Source organism: Vicugna pacos, chromosome 4, assembly GCF_048564905.1.
Source record: "Vicugna pacos chromosome 4, VicPac4, whole genome shotgun sequence".
NCBI classification, from domain to species: Eukaryota; Metazoa; Chordata; class Mammalia; order Artiodactyla; family Camelidae; genus Vicugna; species Vicugna pacos.
Window position 1 is genome coordinate 61,333,969 of NC_132990.1, and position 15,847 is coordinate 61,349,815.

The 15,847-nt window shown below is 40.5% G+C and overlaps 1 protein-coding gene and 1 non-coding gene across 3 annotated transcripts; both read left to right on the forward strand.

Annotated features, from left to right (window-relative positions):
- The first annotated feature begins 20 nt into the window (after window positions 1-20).
- PRPF4 (pre-mRNA splicing tri-snRNP complex factor PRPF4) lies at window positions 21-15,193 on the forward strand. 2 transcript variants are annotated; one of them, XM_006211349.4, is made up of 14 exons: window positions 21-144; window positions 917-1,097; window positions 2,448-2,634; window positions 6,541-6,628; window positions 7,041-7,120; window positions 7,299-7,392; window positions 7,897-7,991; window positions 9,166-9,224; window positions 9,685-9,808; window positions 11,174-11,263; window positions 13,221-13,343; window positions 13,454-13,561; window positions 13,653-13,771; window positions 14,289-15,193. In XM_006211349.4, the coding sequence occupies exons 1-14, from the start codon at window positions 118-120 to the stop codon at window positions 14,480-14,482; spliced, it is 1,569 nt and encodes a 522-aa protein (XP_006211411.1). In that variant the 5' UTR covers window positions 21-117; the 3' UTR covers window positions 14,483-15,193. The 2 variants fall into 2 exon arrangements, with proteins under 2 accessions (XP_006211411.1, XP_006211412.1); XM_006211350.3 differs by having other exon boundaries at window positions 28-144; window positions 920-1,097.
- On the forward strand, window positions 4,527-4,656 carry LOC116280421 (small nucleolar RNA SNORA11). The gene has a single exon (XR_004189808.1). It is a non-coding gene; the product is annotated as a small nucleolar RNA SNORA11 (small nucleolar RNA).
- Window positions 15,194-15,847: the final 654 nt, after the last annotated feature.

Sequence of the window (15,847 nt, forward strand, 5' to 3'; positions counted from 1 at the left end):
CGTCGGCCCCCGGCCCGCTTCCGGTTGGTGACGTAGTTCCGCTTTGCTGGGCGCGCGGTGGACGGTCTGAAAGGAAGACACGGTTTTCTGTGGGGCTTCGCGGCCCCGGAGTCCAGCATGGCTTCCTCACGAGCCTCCTCCACGGTACAGATCTCAGCTCACTCTTGCAGGGAGATCGGAGGGGTTGGGGAGTCCCTGCGGAACGGGGCCGTTAGGGAACTGGCTCCGGCGATGGAGGGCTGAGAAGGGTGCCAGACTCAGTTTGGTCTTAGCGAGCGGGGCAGCGTTTTCCTTATCCCTAAGTGCTTTCATATATTTTAGCTCATTTTCATCTCAGTACCTCCCCGGCCCACGAAATTTAAATAACCTCTTCCATCTGATCCAGAGACGGAGTTCTGAAAGGGAGTAGTGTCTTGTCCAAGATTTATGTCAATGTCAGACCCCTTAATTGTAATGAGGCCTCCTAACTTCATATCTACTGTCTCACTTCTGAAAACGTTTGAAATATATAGACCAGTAACTGTAACTTGTTCCCCCTTAACGTCGCGTTGGTTATTTCAGTTATCCTTGAAATCCCCTGTGATGAGCAGTCATCCTGGATGTTTCATAAAAACCAAGAGAGAGTGAGCGCACTTTAACTGAGTGAAGTAAACATGTTCCAAAGCAAACCTTTGCTAGAAAAATCACCAAGATAAACTCATAGTTTTATCCACCTCTTCCTATGTGCAAAACTTAAGTGATTGAGAAACTGGAATCCCCCCCGCCCCCCATCAGTGAAAACAAGTCTTAACTGGTGTCCAATTTGTCCTTTTCTTTGGGGAGGAAATAGGATTGAAGCTCTGCATGAGCTTCATCCTTCTGGGCAGCCTAGTAAATTGCTAAAATTAAGCTTTATTAATCCAGGTATTTGATTTAGCAGGCAACCAAAACTAAGGCACCTGATGACTTAGTCGCTTCTGTTGTGAAGAAACCACACATCTATTACGGCAGTTTGGAAGAGAAGGAGAGGGAGCGTCTGGCCAAAGGAGAGTCTGGGATTTTGGGAAAAGAAGGACTTAAAGCAGGAATTGAAGCAGGAAATATTAACATAACCTCTGGTAAGATCCAAATTGTGAGTCCATCTTTACCTTTGGTGCTCAAATTTTCTGTGATGATTAACTTCCTAAATCTAGATATTATTCCTATAAAAAAAGTCAAATTTTAACTTTCACTTAAGTAAGGCTGTACTCTGCCTATCCCATTTAGCATTATCTAGAGAACTGTTTTCTTAAAAATCTTTTATACAGTTTTCTTCCATGAATTGTTAGTAATTTTACAAGGAATTTATCTAGTGTGTATTTGGATTCAAACTGATTCCATTTATCTTCTGGAGATGTAGCATAATTCTGGCATTGGTTTGAAACTACTGTGGTTCATAATATTCTCGTTTTTTCAGTTTTCTAATTATTTTTCACCCAAAATGAAGTATCTTTTAAATTAAAAAAGTAATAGCCATTTTTATTTTAAAAGGAATTAAACAGTGTAGAAATGTGTGAAATAGAAAAACCCATAATCCTTTTCAATTCGGGCTATAGCTTTATAAGAAATAAAACTATAAAAATATAATTTTTTTCACAAGTGAAACCATGATAAACAAATTGTAACATGTATTTTTTACTCTATATACTGTTGAGGATATCTTTTCATGTCAGTAACTAGTGGTCCACAGTATTTTTAAAATAAAATTGTTCGTGTTTGTCATAAAAAATTCTAACAGTAGAGAAGCATATAAAATCAAAAGACTTCTCTGTAAATAGGACTTCTGTCAGATTTCTCATTGATCCTCCCACACATTTTCTTTTCTATACACATGCACTTTAGTGACTTTTTAACCTTTTATGTTGTTTTAGACATAACTGCATCACCACTGTACTTCCTTTTCACGCAAATGCTTTTATTTGGTGTGGGGTTTTAAAACTAGCTGCTAGATTATCCAAAGAGACACAGTCAAGGAATATCACTTTCATGGTAACTATTTTCAGTTTACAAGTTACATTTGTAATTGCCCCTATACTGAGACTGTTTTAGAGAATAATTTTGGCAGTTGTTAAAATAATTTTTCTATTTATCTTGTGGATAGAAAGCCTAGTTAACTCATTTGCTAAAGGTGCTTCCTACTCATTTTCTCTTGTAAGCTGTGTGTTTTTATAAGTGTAAGGTTGCCAAATGAAACAAAATGACTTGAACCATTTTCCTGCTCTCTCCTGCCCCCCCCCTTTAAAACTCTGTCATTAGTTTTCTATGTTTAGCATATCTAAATAAACTGAGAAACAGTTAGCTGTGAAGTGTGTAATAGATTAGACGGTAAATTTTCCCTCCAGGCATACAGACTCTGATTGCAAGAAATTCTTTCTCCCTGCTTGAAGAAGATCTGATGATTATGCCGATGTTGCCTGTTCTTTTTGTAGGAGAAGTGTTTGAAATTGAAGAGCACATCAGTGAGCGACAGGCCGAAGTATTAGCAGAATTTGAGAGAAGGAAACGAGCCCGGCAAATCAATGTTTCCACAGATGACTCAGAAGTCAAGGCTTGCCTTAGAGCCTTGGGGGAGCCCATCACACTTTTTGGAGAGGGTCCTGCTGAAAGAAGAGAAAGGTGCCCTTTCTGAATATTTACTCTCTTCTCTTTTATTCACAGAGTTTTAGTTTGAAATTTCCGTTGGTCCAAAGCTAGAACTTTAGTAGAATGTTGACAGAATATCTTATTAAGTTGTGTTAGTGTAATTTAACCCATAATCTGAGTCTTAGGCCAATTTTTACTCCACTACTGATTTTTCTTTGTGAACTGTGAAGAGGATATTAACGTGCTCCCTCCCTTTTTCTTCTCAGTGTGGAGTTGTGAGTTGTTTCTGAACTTACTTGTTACTGAACTCTGAAAATTTAAACAACAAACACATTCTTTGTCAACAACATGAAACATATAATAAGTGTTTTTTGGATGTTATTGAAAAGAGGCGCTGTCCTCAGATAATGCTCCTCTTGTGATTTTGAGGTGACAAAATCTCTTATTGACGGGCTATTCATACACAATAATGAGGATCTTCTCTTGTTTTTCTATGCACTATTTCATCTTTCCCCTTCATTATGTCTTTTTTTTCCTGATTTTCGTAGTTGACACGTTTAATCTTCTGTCCATTTAAATAGAACCAACAGTGCTGGGCCTGTGTAAATTATAGGGGGAAAAAAATCTCTGTGCACCAATCCAGTATCTTGCAAAACCAGCTGGGCTGGCCACAAGAGTGGAGGGATGGGAGAGGTGGAGGCACCCCTGGGCAGGTGGCTGGGTGCCAAGAAGGGCTAGAGGGGAGCGAGAAAAGGGGTTTCCCAGGTGGAAGGGGACTGATTGTCCTAATGGGAGTGGTGCAGAAGGTATGTCAGAAGAGGGGGATTGGGGGGCAGGACAGATCAGTGCTTTCTCCACTAGGGCACAGTGTTAGAGGAGGCTCGGTGCCACCACCTGCCCACTCCTTGCCCTTGGAGTACCAGTGACCCATGAGCTGTTGGCACAGCAAGTCCCATTGGAAACACAGATAACAGCCTACCCCTCCCACCATGAGCCCCCTTTCCTATGGCCTGCCTGCCTCTTCAGAACTTGTAACGACTCCTCACTCGTTACATTTACTCTCTTAAGGCCCTTACTACTCATTTACCCTTCAACCCGCTGCAAACTGATTGACTGTTACCACACTGAAATTGCTCTATATTAAGGTCATCAACTCATCTTTACTAAGATAGCCCTAGTACACTGCCCGCCACCCATTCCCTGCTTCAGACACTCCCTTTTCTTGGCTCTCATAAGACCAGATCCTCTCAATTTTCCTCCTATTTCTCTGACTAATTCTTTGAAGCTTCTTTTTCCCCTGCCTAACCCGTATATACTGCTGTTCTTTGCCCTTATCCAACACTAACCCTGAGTGATGAGATCCATTCTCATGATATGTTTCCCATGTATTCTGATGACTCCCAGATCTCTGTAGCCTAGCTATTCTGCAGATACTTAAAACCTGAAATGTCTAAATTGAACTCATCTGTTTTCCATCCTTTTCCTGTTCTCCTTGTGAATACTACTACCATTCACACAGTTTGCAGTTGAGAACCTGCCTCACCTTTTGTGTACCCCATCAGCAAAACCTAGTCAGTTCTACTTCTGAAATGTACCTCCAGTGTGTCCTCTTCTCTCTACCTCCATTGCTTTCACAGTTTGACTGCTAGAATAGCTCCAAGCATGTGTTAATTGCTTGCTTAAAATCCTATAGTGTCTTCTTACTGAACTTAGAGTGAAAAACTCCTAATCATACTCTTCATTCTTACCTTGTGTCACTGTTCTTTAGCTTATTAGACATAGTAACCATAACGAGCCTTCTGGGATACTCAAGCTCTTTTTCTGTCTTTCCACTTAATTTTTCTCTTTTCCCTCTCTTGCCTTTTAGGGAGAGCCCTTTTATTCTTTTGGTTTCGGCATAAATGCCACCTCAAAGAAGCCTTTCTGGGGTGTGCTCAGAGCAGGGAGCCTGAAGAAATGGCTCCTCTGTTTACAACACACCCAACAGGAATCTGGGTTCATTGTAATAAGGGGCACAAAACTTGTGACCTTCCTATTAACAAATACCCTACAGATGTGCCCCTGCACCTCCACGTTGCTCCTGGGCATAGTGCTCAGTATTGGAAGAAAAGCTACAGTATTTAGTGGCAGAGTTTGCCACCAAGAGCCTATCCAGTCCATGTGTAGGTGGGCTGATAATAAAGGCTTTGAACCTCTCTTTTCAAGGGAACAAAAAAAGAAAGATTCTATACGTCATTCTAGAAAAGGCAAAACAGTGGAGACAGTCAAAAGATCATTGGTTGCCAGGAGTTTGGGGAAAGAGGAGAGATCAATACACAGAGTACAGAAGTCTTTAAGGGCAATGAAAATACTTTATATGACATTATAATGGTGGATATATGTCATTATACATTTGTCCAAACTCATAGAATATGCAACACTAGCCACTGTATTAGCGTGAACCCTAGGGTGAACTGTGGACTTTGGTGACTAGGATGTATCAGTGTATGTTCATCCTTGGTTTAAAAAAAAAAAAAAAAACCACTGTGGTGAATGATGTTGATTATGGCTATGCATGTTGTGGAGACGAGGGGGCATATGGGAAATTTCTGTACTTTCGTGTCCATTTTGTTGTAAACCTAAAACTGCTTCCACCCCAAAAAAAAGTCTTAAAAAAAAAAGAGAGAGAACTCTCAGGGTAGACATTTTTGGCAAAACTCTTGTTTCAGTTCTGTATATATGTATACAGATTATATGTATGTGTGTTTGTTACATTGTGATGTGGAATGTATTTTTTATGCCAGAAAAGTTTGCATTCCACTGTAGTTAAGTTATATGGGCAAATAAAAGCACAAATTAACCTCCAAAAAAAAAAAAGGAAGAAAGAAAGAAACCCTTCGTAACACCTGACTCCTTGTAAGGTAGGCCCCCCATTAGGCTCTATCATGATATGTTGTTTTCTTACTAGCCTTTCAAAAGTGTACTTATATTGTTGTTTATTTTTTGTCTTCAACAACAAAGTCTGTCTTATTGTGTCCCTTAGATGATTGTCTTGAGTCCCCACTGCCACTGTCCTAATTCGGTCCACCCTTAAGGCTCAGGATTCCTACAACAGTATACTGTCTGATTTCCCCGCCTTTGTTCATCCATCTACAGTCCATTCTCCATACTTCTCCGGGAATCTTTCTCAAATGTAAATCCTCCTTATCAGGGCACAAGGAGTGGTATGTGACCTGGCTCCTACTTAGGTTTGCAGCCGTATCTCTCACCATCCCTTTTCCAGTACTCCTTGCTCCAGTCGTACTGAACTGTTTGTGATTCTGAGCTCAATATGCTTTTCTTTCCTCTAGACTTTTACATTGGTTGAATCCTCTGCCTCAACTGTCCTTTCCCATTCTTAACCTATTAACCTGATAAATTGAGGACTCAGTTTAGGTAACACCTCCTCCACGAAGCCTTCCTGACTCTCCCTCCAAGCCTAGGTTGTTTACTCCTTATATGATTACTGTTAGCACCCTGCACTTAACACTGTTATAATGCTTAACATAACATACTATGGTCTCTGTCACTTTCTGTCTGTCCATTCCCCACCCCCAGTTATGCTACTTGAAATCAAGAACTGTTTCTTACTCATTTTTTTGTACTTAGCATCTGAATCAGTTTCCAGCGCATTGTGGCATTGAGTGAAGGTTATCTGTATTCACAGCCCAAGTAGTAGCAGATGGGGCTAGCAGACTATAAATTGAGCAGGGTAATTGCTTATAGTTCAATTTAGGAAATCTTCAGATAAAGACTGTTGAGTAGGAGAAATCACACTGGAAGTTTAAGGATCACAAATTGACTCTTAAGGTTGCTGGGGGTTTGAATGGTGAGAGAGTAGAAAAAGCCTGCTCCCTTCTTAGGTATACTTTTCACAATCTCATCTTAGCTCTGTTTAAATTCTGATCTTTTTTGTTACAGGTTAAGAAATATCCTCTCAGTAGTCGGTACTGATGCCTTAAAAAAGACCAAAAAAGATGATGAGAAATCTAAGAAGTCCAAAGAAGAGGTAAAATATGTCTCTAGCTTCACAGTACAGACATGCAGGACACAAGGGAATAGCTCTCTCATTTTCTGTTTTCAGTGTTTTACTTTGCTAGGGGAAGGAGGGCATTGACCTTACTGTTCAGAAATAGTTGTTGAAAACAGTTGGTGGCTCCTGTGTAGATATAAATAGAGGTAAGTGAGTTTCTCATTCAGGAAAGAACCATAGTATTCCTGATGCCACTTTTAACAAGGAACCAGAAGCCACCCAGTAGGAGCTCATAGAAAGAAACACAGTAGAAAGCACATACACCTGATTTCATCCTGTTACTGAACTAATTCACCTTTCTTCTGGCAGTTACAATAGCAGGTTGACAGCTATGAAAGGGGCAGAAATGCTTCAGATTTGACATTTCTGCTCTTACTTTAACTTTCAGTATCAGCAAACCTGGTACCATGAAGGACCAAACAGCCTGAAGGTCGCTAGACTATGGATTGCTAATTATTCACTGCCCAGGTAAGGAGAGCCTAAAGAAGGAGAAAGAAGCATACTTTTTCTTATTTTCTCCCAGGAACTGCAAATCTGCTTTATAATGACTGTGGTGGTTAACTGAAATTAAGTGGAAGAGAGACTTGTGTGGACCTTTGTTTCCAGCCTGTTTGCTCATAGTAGTAATGTTGTTTCTGTGTCACAGGGCAATGAAACGCTTGGAAGAGGCCCGTCTTCATAAAGAGATTCCTGAGACAACCAGAACCTCCCAGATGCAAGAACTGCACAAATCTCTTCGGGTAGGATGCTCTGGGCGATGGTCCAATATTAAAGATTCTTAGATATTTATTAGCTGTTGTACTGAGCCCACCCCTAGGAAGGGGAAGGCAGCTGTACATACTCCTCCCTGCTTACACTGTTTCTGTTTGGGAGGAGCCGCCAGTTCAGGTGGCAGGCACCCACTGTACTCTGCACTTGGCAGAGGCCGATGGCCCTGCTCTTTAATTCTCCCTTTTAACGTGTCAGACTGTACTTTAGACCTCGCCACGGCTGTCCTGTTTGTATTAGCTGACACAGAGCTGGTGATATTACGACTGAAGAAAACAGCATGCTGGAGCTCCAGATGAGCTTTGACTCCATTCATTCATTCGGATAAGAGTCTCCTAACCAAAAAAAAAAAAAAAAGTGAAAGAATCTTGGAGTGGGTTAAAACGAGCAAGTTTTTTTTTTTTATGATGGGAAAACCAAGAAAGTCTTGGATTAGCCTGTTAATGAGCCCTTGTTTGCCTTTTTTTTTTTTTAAGTCTTTGAATAATTTCTGCAGTCAGATTGGGGATGATCGGCCTATCTCCTACTGTCACTTCAGTCCCAATTCCAAAATGCTGGCTACAGCTTGTTGGTAAGTCCCATTTTACAGTGATCTTTTTTCTTACTTGGGGTTCAGGGAAAAAAACCAGCATTTGTCTTAGAAGACTGTTTCTGTACCATTTGCCTCTGTTTCTCATGACCACACCAAACTAGAGCTGCTAGTGGTTAACCATTGTATTTTACAATATAGCCTTCCTTTGCAGTTCTTACTATCATAAGGGACTCCAGAGATCCATGGCACGTCAGTCATGTTCTTGATACTAGCATCATTTTGGAGCAGATGTATAGTGAGCTCATAGACTGACTAGTATACACACCTCAGTATAGCTTTTCTTTTTTAGTTTTGTGACCTAGGTAAGATACTTAACCTCTGTAAGCTTCAGTTTTCTTATCTGTAAAGTAGGATGAGATACTGCACTTTGCCTTGATAGTTCCTAGTGTAAGGACTTGGTAAACATGACTTACACTGTGGTTTTTTTTGTTTTGTTTTTCGGAGGGAGGGACTGGGGATTGAACTCAGGACCTTGTGCATGCTAAGCATGCGCTCTGCCACTGAGCTATACCCTCTCCCTCTTTGTTTTCTACTTGTCACCACATAAGCAAAAAACTCTTAGGATGTGTTAACTCTGTTGTTTTGCTCTGTTTAGTTATTTAGTTGCTTTTGTGGGACATGGTCATCTGGTGAGAGGAGAAACTTTGTTACGTTATACATGCAGGAACTACTTGACTAGGCAGAAGTTGAGACTGTGGTTCAGGAGAAAGCCAGGGATGTATACAAATCCCTCCACCTGTGCAAGTCTCAGTTCCCTTCACTGTAAAGTAGAAATGATCATTCATTTGAAATGATAGGTATGAAAGTAATTTGTTGGAAATTTTCTCAAAATAAAACTTAAAAAAAAAATTTAAGTACTTTATGAGCAGCAAAATGCTATGCATACTTAAGGAGATAGTCTCATTATTAGTATTACTATTGGATAGTTTAATTTATCCTATGTTTCCTTACAGATTGATCCGAAATAGTCCAGTAGAGGCCTCTGGTTGCATGAGACCTGGATGTAGCTTTCTTCTCTAACCCTTTTTCTTTTTTGTTTGCCACTGTGACATTTACTGGGAGTGAGAAGAGTTTGTCCTTTAGTAATGTTACCGAGGTACCTTTTCCTTCCCAGACCAACCCTGGCTGAGATGCTTTCCTTTGTGTTTGATAGGAGTGGGCTTTGCAAGCTCTGGTCTGTTCCAGATTGCAACCTCCTTCACACTCTTCGAGGTAAGTTAGAATCTTCCCTAAATCTCAGCCTTTTTCCCAGTGTGAACTCTGTCAAACACTACTCTCAAACTCTGTCTGACTCTCAGACCCAGTACACAGAAGATTAATTCTAGATTTGATTTGACTTGGCTTGATTTTCTCTGACTGTGGGGCTGAATTATAATGACTTCATATACATAACACTTTTCCTTCATGTCCCACCCTACTCTGGCATTTGCAATCTCTAAACTAAAAAACAAAGTTTTATTGTGTTTTTCTTTTTCAATGTCATTTATATGTTAAATTAGTTTTTTTAAACAGTTAAATAGCCACTTTAAAACTCTATGTCCATATGTTCCCGGATATATATATGTATGTGTGTGTGTGTATACATATATATAATATACTCGTTGTCTGTGTTTACACGTAAGTTACAAGGGAGCAGGAACCCTTTAACTTTCATCTCTTAACACTCCTTCAGGCCATAACACAAACGTAGGAGCAATTGTATTCCATCCTAAATCTACTGTCTCCTTGGACAAAAAAGATGTCAATCTGGCCTCTTGTGCTGCTGATGGTTCTGTGAAGCTCTGGAGCCTTGACAGGTGACTATTACTGTTCTGTTCTGTCCACACTGCAGTCACTAAAGTAAGTAGTTGATTGGTCGGTCCTTGAGGCCTGAAAATACGGCTTTTAACCCCAGAGATGCTAAGAGTCAGAGTAACTTGATGAGAAAATGAAAAGGAGGGTTTTTTTCTTAGACCTTTTCTCATTAGAGGAGTTGTGTAAGGTTTTCCCTCTTGTTAACTTTGTACCTTGATTTTTGCCTCTAACATAGTAGCCACTGTTTCCTGGCTCCAGTTATTCTGGAAGGATCCATCATACTTCCCATGCAATAGATTGACATTGATGAAATGCACTATTTGGTAGGTTGACTAAAGATAATTTTCTAGGCAGCACATCGGTCCTTAGCAAACAGCCACAGGAGAGAGGAAGAAGGTTCTCCCTGGCAGTATTGCCAGAGAATTGACAGCCCCTCCCAACAGCATCATCCTTTACCTAGACTGTATTTTCCAATTACAACAGGTTTTTTTTTAATTTGTTAGTGATTATTATTTTCCAAGAAATTTTTGGAAGCATTTTGTTGGCTAAAAGACATCTGAATGCAATTGTTTAGTTTTCTTTCTTTGGGAAAGCACATGAGACTTTTGTTCCAGGGTTTTGTAAAGAGCTAATTAGTGTCTCTCCTCTTTGCCAGACAGGGTCTTACCTGTGAGCACGGCAAGTTTTAATTGGCTTTGGTAATAACATAGCAATATTTGTTCCCCTAGGGCTCTGACTAGTTCTGTGTATGCACACTGACATCGTTCCCTTTTTAATTGCCCTCTTTAGGTTCATGTTTACTTCCTTTCACTGGTGTTTCAGGTGTTCTTTCTGTGGTTGCTGGGTAGTACAATTTAATGGTCACCAAAAGGAAACTAAGCCTTGATTTAGGAGTTCCTTCTTTCATGTGGATCCTTGAACAAGCTAAAGTTTGAGAAAAATTTATCTGTAATCCACTTGCACCAGAACTGTTTGATAAGAAGTATGTTTTCTTTCTAGAATCTGAACACTTCTTTGGTGCAGAGAGAGTATCTTGCTTGTCAGGCTGAAATATCTCTTACTTTCTCTAATGCTATAGCATTAAGAGTTTATTATCATAGTGAATTGAAACAGAAAGATGGTGTTTATTGAAGTGCTATGGACAGTTTTGCCCTGTGGGCGCATGAAATAGTCCCAAAGCTTGTATATCCCTGGGAAGTGAGTTAAAATATCATTAGCCCTAAAATTTTAACAATAACAAGTTAAGTTACAGTCTGGCTTGTCAAATCATGTAGAATGGGTGCATCTGTGCACAACAGTTAATAAATTTAATGAGTATTTATGTAACTGTAAGAAAGTTTACATACATATGTTTGATTTCTTTTCAGTGATGAACCAGTGGCAGACATTGAAGGTCATACAGTGCGTGTAGCCCGTGTAATGTGGCACCCATCGGGACGTTTCTTGGGTACCACCTGGTAAGCCATCCTCTTATTGTTCTGTCCATACAGGCCTTTGGCATCTTGCTAACCCTTTATAGCTAACTGCCAGGTAAATTTCTAGAGCAGAGATCTTTCAGGTAAGATTTTCTTGGACTACAATAAAGCAGATGGATCAGAGTATTATAGGGTAACTCACTCACAGGGTGGGATCCAGCAGACAGCGATCCAGAAGGATTCACAGCTGCACCCCACTCCCTCAAGGGGCCATTGGGACAATGTTAGAGTTAACCTAGGGTGTGGGGGTACAGGCTTGGAAACAGGAAGTATATTCCTAAGTCAACATTTATGAATGGGTAACTAGTCTTGTGGTCGCTGAGAATACATCCACAAAGGTCTTCATCATTGTTTGGGAACTAACAGAGCATAGAGGCCACCTGGTCCTAGTGATTCTGTTAATGACATAGCCCTTGACGACAAAGAAGTGATTACTGCACAGTACAGTTCTGGGCAGGGTCAGCAAGATAAGGAGGAATTGTACTGGCCCAAGACTGCATCAGTTGTGCTAACAGCTATACCCTTGTCAATAGAACATTTACATCACCCCACAAAGTTCCCTCATGCCCTTCCTTAGTCAGCTCTCCTTTCTAAAGCAACCATTGACCTGATTTCTGTCACCATAAATTAATTCTGTTTGTTCATGCTGTATGAACTCATTTGTGGCTTTTTTTTTTTAACTCAGCGTGACATTTTAAAGATTCATTTGTGTCATTGCATGTATCCTTTTTTTTCTGACCTTTTTTTTTCTTTCTTTCAGTAGTTCCTTTCTATTGCTGAGGAATTTTCAGTTGTATGGCTCTGCCAGTTTGTTTATCCATTTTCCTATTGATGGACACTTGGGCTGTTGCCAGGTTTTGGCTAGTCAGAATAAAGCTGCTATAAATATTCTTGTACGGTGCTTTTTGTGGACATGTTTTTCTTTCCTTTCTCTTGAATAAATACCTAGGAATGCAATTACAGGGTCATGGGGTAAATGTATATTTAACTTCTTTTAAACTTCCAAGTGGTTTTCCATAGTGATGGTACCATTTTATGATCCCAGAATTCTGGTTGCTTCACATTCTTGCCAACATTTGGTGTTGTCCATCGTGTCATTTTGCCCAGCCTAGCAACTGTGTAGTGAAATCTCATGGTTCCAAACTTTTTTACCCTAAGGACTGTTGGTTTTGAATATTCTGTGCTATGCTTATTGACCATTTGTATACCCTTTTTTGTTCAATCTCCACGTGCTTTGCCCATTTTTTTTTTTTTGAGGATTCTTTGTTTTGTCTTTATTTCCATGTGCGTAACAGTCCTACCACCAGTTATTGAAGAGACTTTCCTTTCTCTGTTGAAATTGTTTTGGCAGCCTCATTGAAAAAACATTTGACCATGTCTTTGGGTCTGTTTCTACTCTCTTCTGTTCTATTGATCTATTTGTTTATGATTTTTATATCCCTAGCATTCAATTTAGGGCCCAATAAATACTCAGTGAATAGAAGGACATAACAGTGGAACCAAGGAAGAAAGAAGGCACAATAGAATCTTTGCTGGGCCATTCTTGTGGAATTCTCTCTTCAAAATAGCCACTGAAGTGGGCTTACAGGAAATCCATGGTTTCCCAGTTAGCACTCAAGACACATATGCTTAGTTACTGAGGCATTGTTTATGTCAGACAGGAATTTCTTATTAATACAGTTATGTCAATGGCTTCAGAAACATAGCTTGAACTACAACTATAGTACTTTGCACATTGTAGGAACTGAATATCTGCTGGTTGATTGTTGTGGGTTTTTTTGAGGTGGGGAGGGAGGTAATTAGGTTTATTTATTTACTTTTCTTAGAGGAGGTACTGGGGATTGAACCCAGGACCTCTTACATGCTAAGCATGCGCTCTACCACTTTAAGCTGTACCCTCCCTGGTATCTACTGGTTAATTGTTAGTTTGACTTCTTAGCTATGACCGTTCATGGCGCTTATGGGATTTGGAGGCTCAAGAGGAGATCCTGCATCAGGAAGGCCACAGCATGGGTGTGTATGACATTGCCTTCCATCAAGATGGCTCTTTGGCTGGCACTGGGTAAGGCTTTTTCCACATAGCCGGGGCAGCTCAGTAGTCTCACCTCTTACATATGCCTGCTTCCACAGACAACTGGATTAAAGATGTTCATTCATAAATTCTTTTATCAGGGGACTGGATGCATTTGGTCGAGTTTGGGACCTACGCACAGGACGTTGTATCATGTTCCTAGAGGGCCACCTGAAGGAAATCTATGGAATAAATTTCTCCCCCAATGGGTAAAATAAGCTCATTGAATGAGGGGTGGAGAGGGTTGTTGGTTAGAAAGTATTCTTTGTTTCTAACTTGGATACTACATCTGATCCACAGCTACCACATTGCAACTGGCAGTGGTGACAACACTTGCAAAGTGTGGGACCTTCGACAGCGGCGTTGTATCTATACCATCCCTGCCCATCAGAACTTAGTGACTGGTGTCAAGTTTGAGCGTAAGCTTTCCTCCTATTGTGGGCTTAATTGCCAGACAGACAGATTGCTCTTCCGTGGAATGCAGGCCAGGCATTAGCTTAACTAGGAAGTGGAACAGGAGAGAATTTGGACTCTGTTGAAGGAACAAATTGTAATTTCCTTCCCTCTGGCACACTTTCAGAGCCGTGGCACAGCATGCTTCTTGTTTCTAGGAAGTAAAGAAGACTACCGTGAATGTTTTGCTTCATTTTTTTTTCCATAGACGTTCCAAGCACTTAATCCTTCATGTTTTTCTGGATAGATTGTCTTTTGGGGAAAGAACCAAAAGACCCTAATAATGTTATTTCTTCCCCTAAGTCTGCCTGTAGTTGTCCTTGTCTTCCTAGAGGCCTAGTAGAAACATAGATCGGAGTGTTGGGTTTTTCTGAATGTGGAAATACCTTCTTTTATGTTCTAGCAGATTTTTGGGCTTTTATTTTCTTACGCTCTTTTGAATTCCTCAAAAGAATCCTCAGCACCCCTTCTTTTCTTTTGTAGCTATCCATGGGAATTTCTTGCTCACTGGTGCCTATGATAATACAGCCAAGATCTGGACCCACCCAGGCTGGTCCCCACTGAAGACTCTGGCCGGCCATGAAGGCAAAGTGATGGGCCTAGACATTTCCTCTGATGGGCAGCTCATAGCCACTTGCTCATACGACAGGACCTTTAAGCTCTGGATGGCTGAATAGGCAGGACCATGGAAAAGGACTCTCTAACCTCATCTCCCTTAAGAGCCATTTTCAAAAGAAAGGAATTGATGTGTTTTGTTCTATCATGTTTTTTGCCAATTACCATGTATAGATCCTCAAAAGAATTGGATTTCCCTGTCAGCCCCAACTCCAGTCAGGCAGCCCAGTCCCTGGGTGTTGGTGAATCCCTTTCATGGTTGAAATTTTAATTTTCATCGTTGAGCCCTGCCATGAACTACGTAGACATTATTTTTATTAGTATTTTGTTTGAATACCCTATTTCCTCCCTCACAGCACTCAGGATTGTGACTCGCTCCATTTTTAATTCTTGAAACTTGGCTTTCCATTATGTGGTACATGCTTCAGGACTACATGTGAACCACAGAGCAAGATGGCTGGACTACAGTCTGGGAGCCCTCAAATTGAGAGGCACATTTCACCACACAAGGGCTTCACAGTGCCTGACAGAGCAAGAGCCCCGAGAACAGGAGGTGAAGATGCAGGCACAGCTCCGCTCACGGTTATGCCATAGAGGAGATTTTACCTCTTCTGTCGAGTTCACTTGGAATGCTAACTGCATCAGGAAGCTCAGAGCTGAACATTTGCCTTATCAAAACAATTCTCCCATTTTGCTTTGAGGTTTGGCATCCTTCGTGTTACCCCAAAACTAGACAATTGTGTCAAGATTCAATGAAATTTTTAGAAAACAAACATGTCTCTGTTGTGCAACTTCTTTTCTATTGGGTATTTAAAGAGTGTAACCTTCAGATCATGGTAACTGTGGAAGGAATCTCTAATGGGTATTACTAAACAAATGTTCCTTCTTCTTCATTACACACTTATTACAGAGTGAAATCCCATTATAAAAACTGTCCTTAAAATAATTTTTTTGTGTAGTTAAGTGTTTTCTGTATCCCAGCCATTGGTCCCATTTTTTTAGTTTGAGGTATAACAAATGAGCTCAAATATGGCTTATTCTTTAATAAGCATTCTGTTAGTGATTTTTTTTTTTTTTAATAGAGGACTGTCGCATTGTCACTGGGCCAGACTACCAGTGAACTGGATCTGGACTCTAATTCTTACTTATTGGCCATGTAGCAGTTACCTTCACCTCACCTCTTTACACCCCAGGTATACAACCACTGAACTATGTAAGTTTGCAGTAAATTGATACAAAAATATAGGAATTTGGGAGAAGAAAGTATTGTGTGTAGAGAATTCAAGAAGGGCTTCTATGATGGCTTCTCCTTTAACGTGCAAAACACTTGACTGTTGCAGGGAAGCTGAGAGTGACACGTCTGCCGCTGTTGTGCAAGCTGGTGTGTGGTATGTAGCTAAATAGTCTGTCTAACCTGATTTCAGTTA

Bases quoted from the DNA above. Each gene is read 5' to 3' on its own strand.
- PRPF4 (XM_006211349.4), top strand. From the start codon at position 118: ATGGCTTCCTCACGAGCCTCCTCCACG. The intron at 145-916 runs GTACAGATCTCA...TATTTGATTTAG, and splicing joins CCTCACGAGCCTCCTCCACG to CAGGCAACCAAAACTAAGGC. The intron at 2,635-6,540 runs GTGCCCTTTCTG...TTTTTGTTACAG, and splicing joins CCTGCTGAAAGAAGAGAAAG to GTTAAGAAATATCCTCTCAG.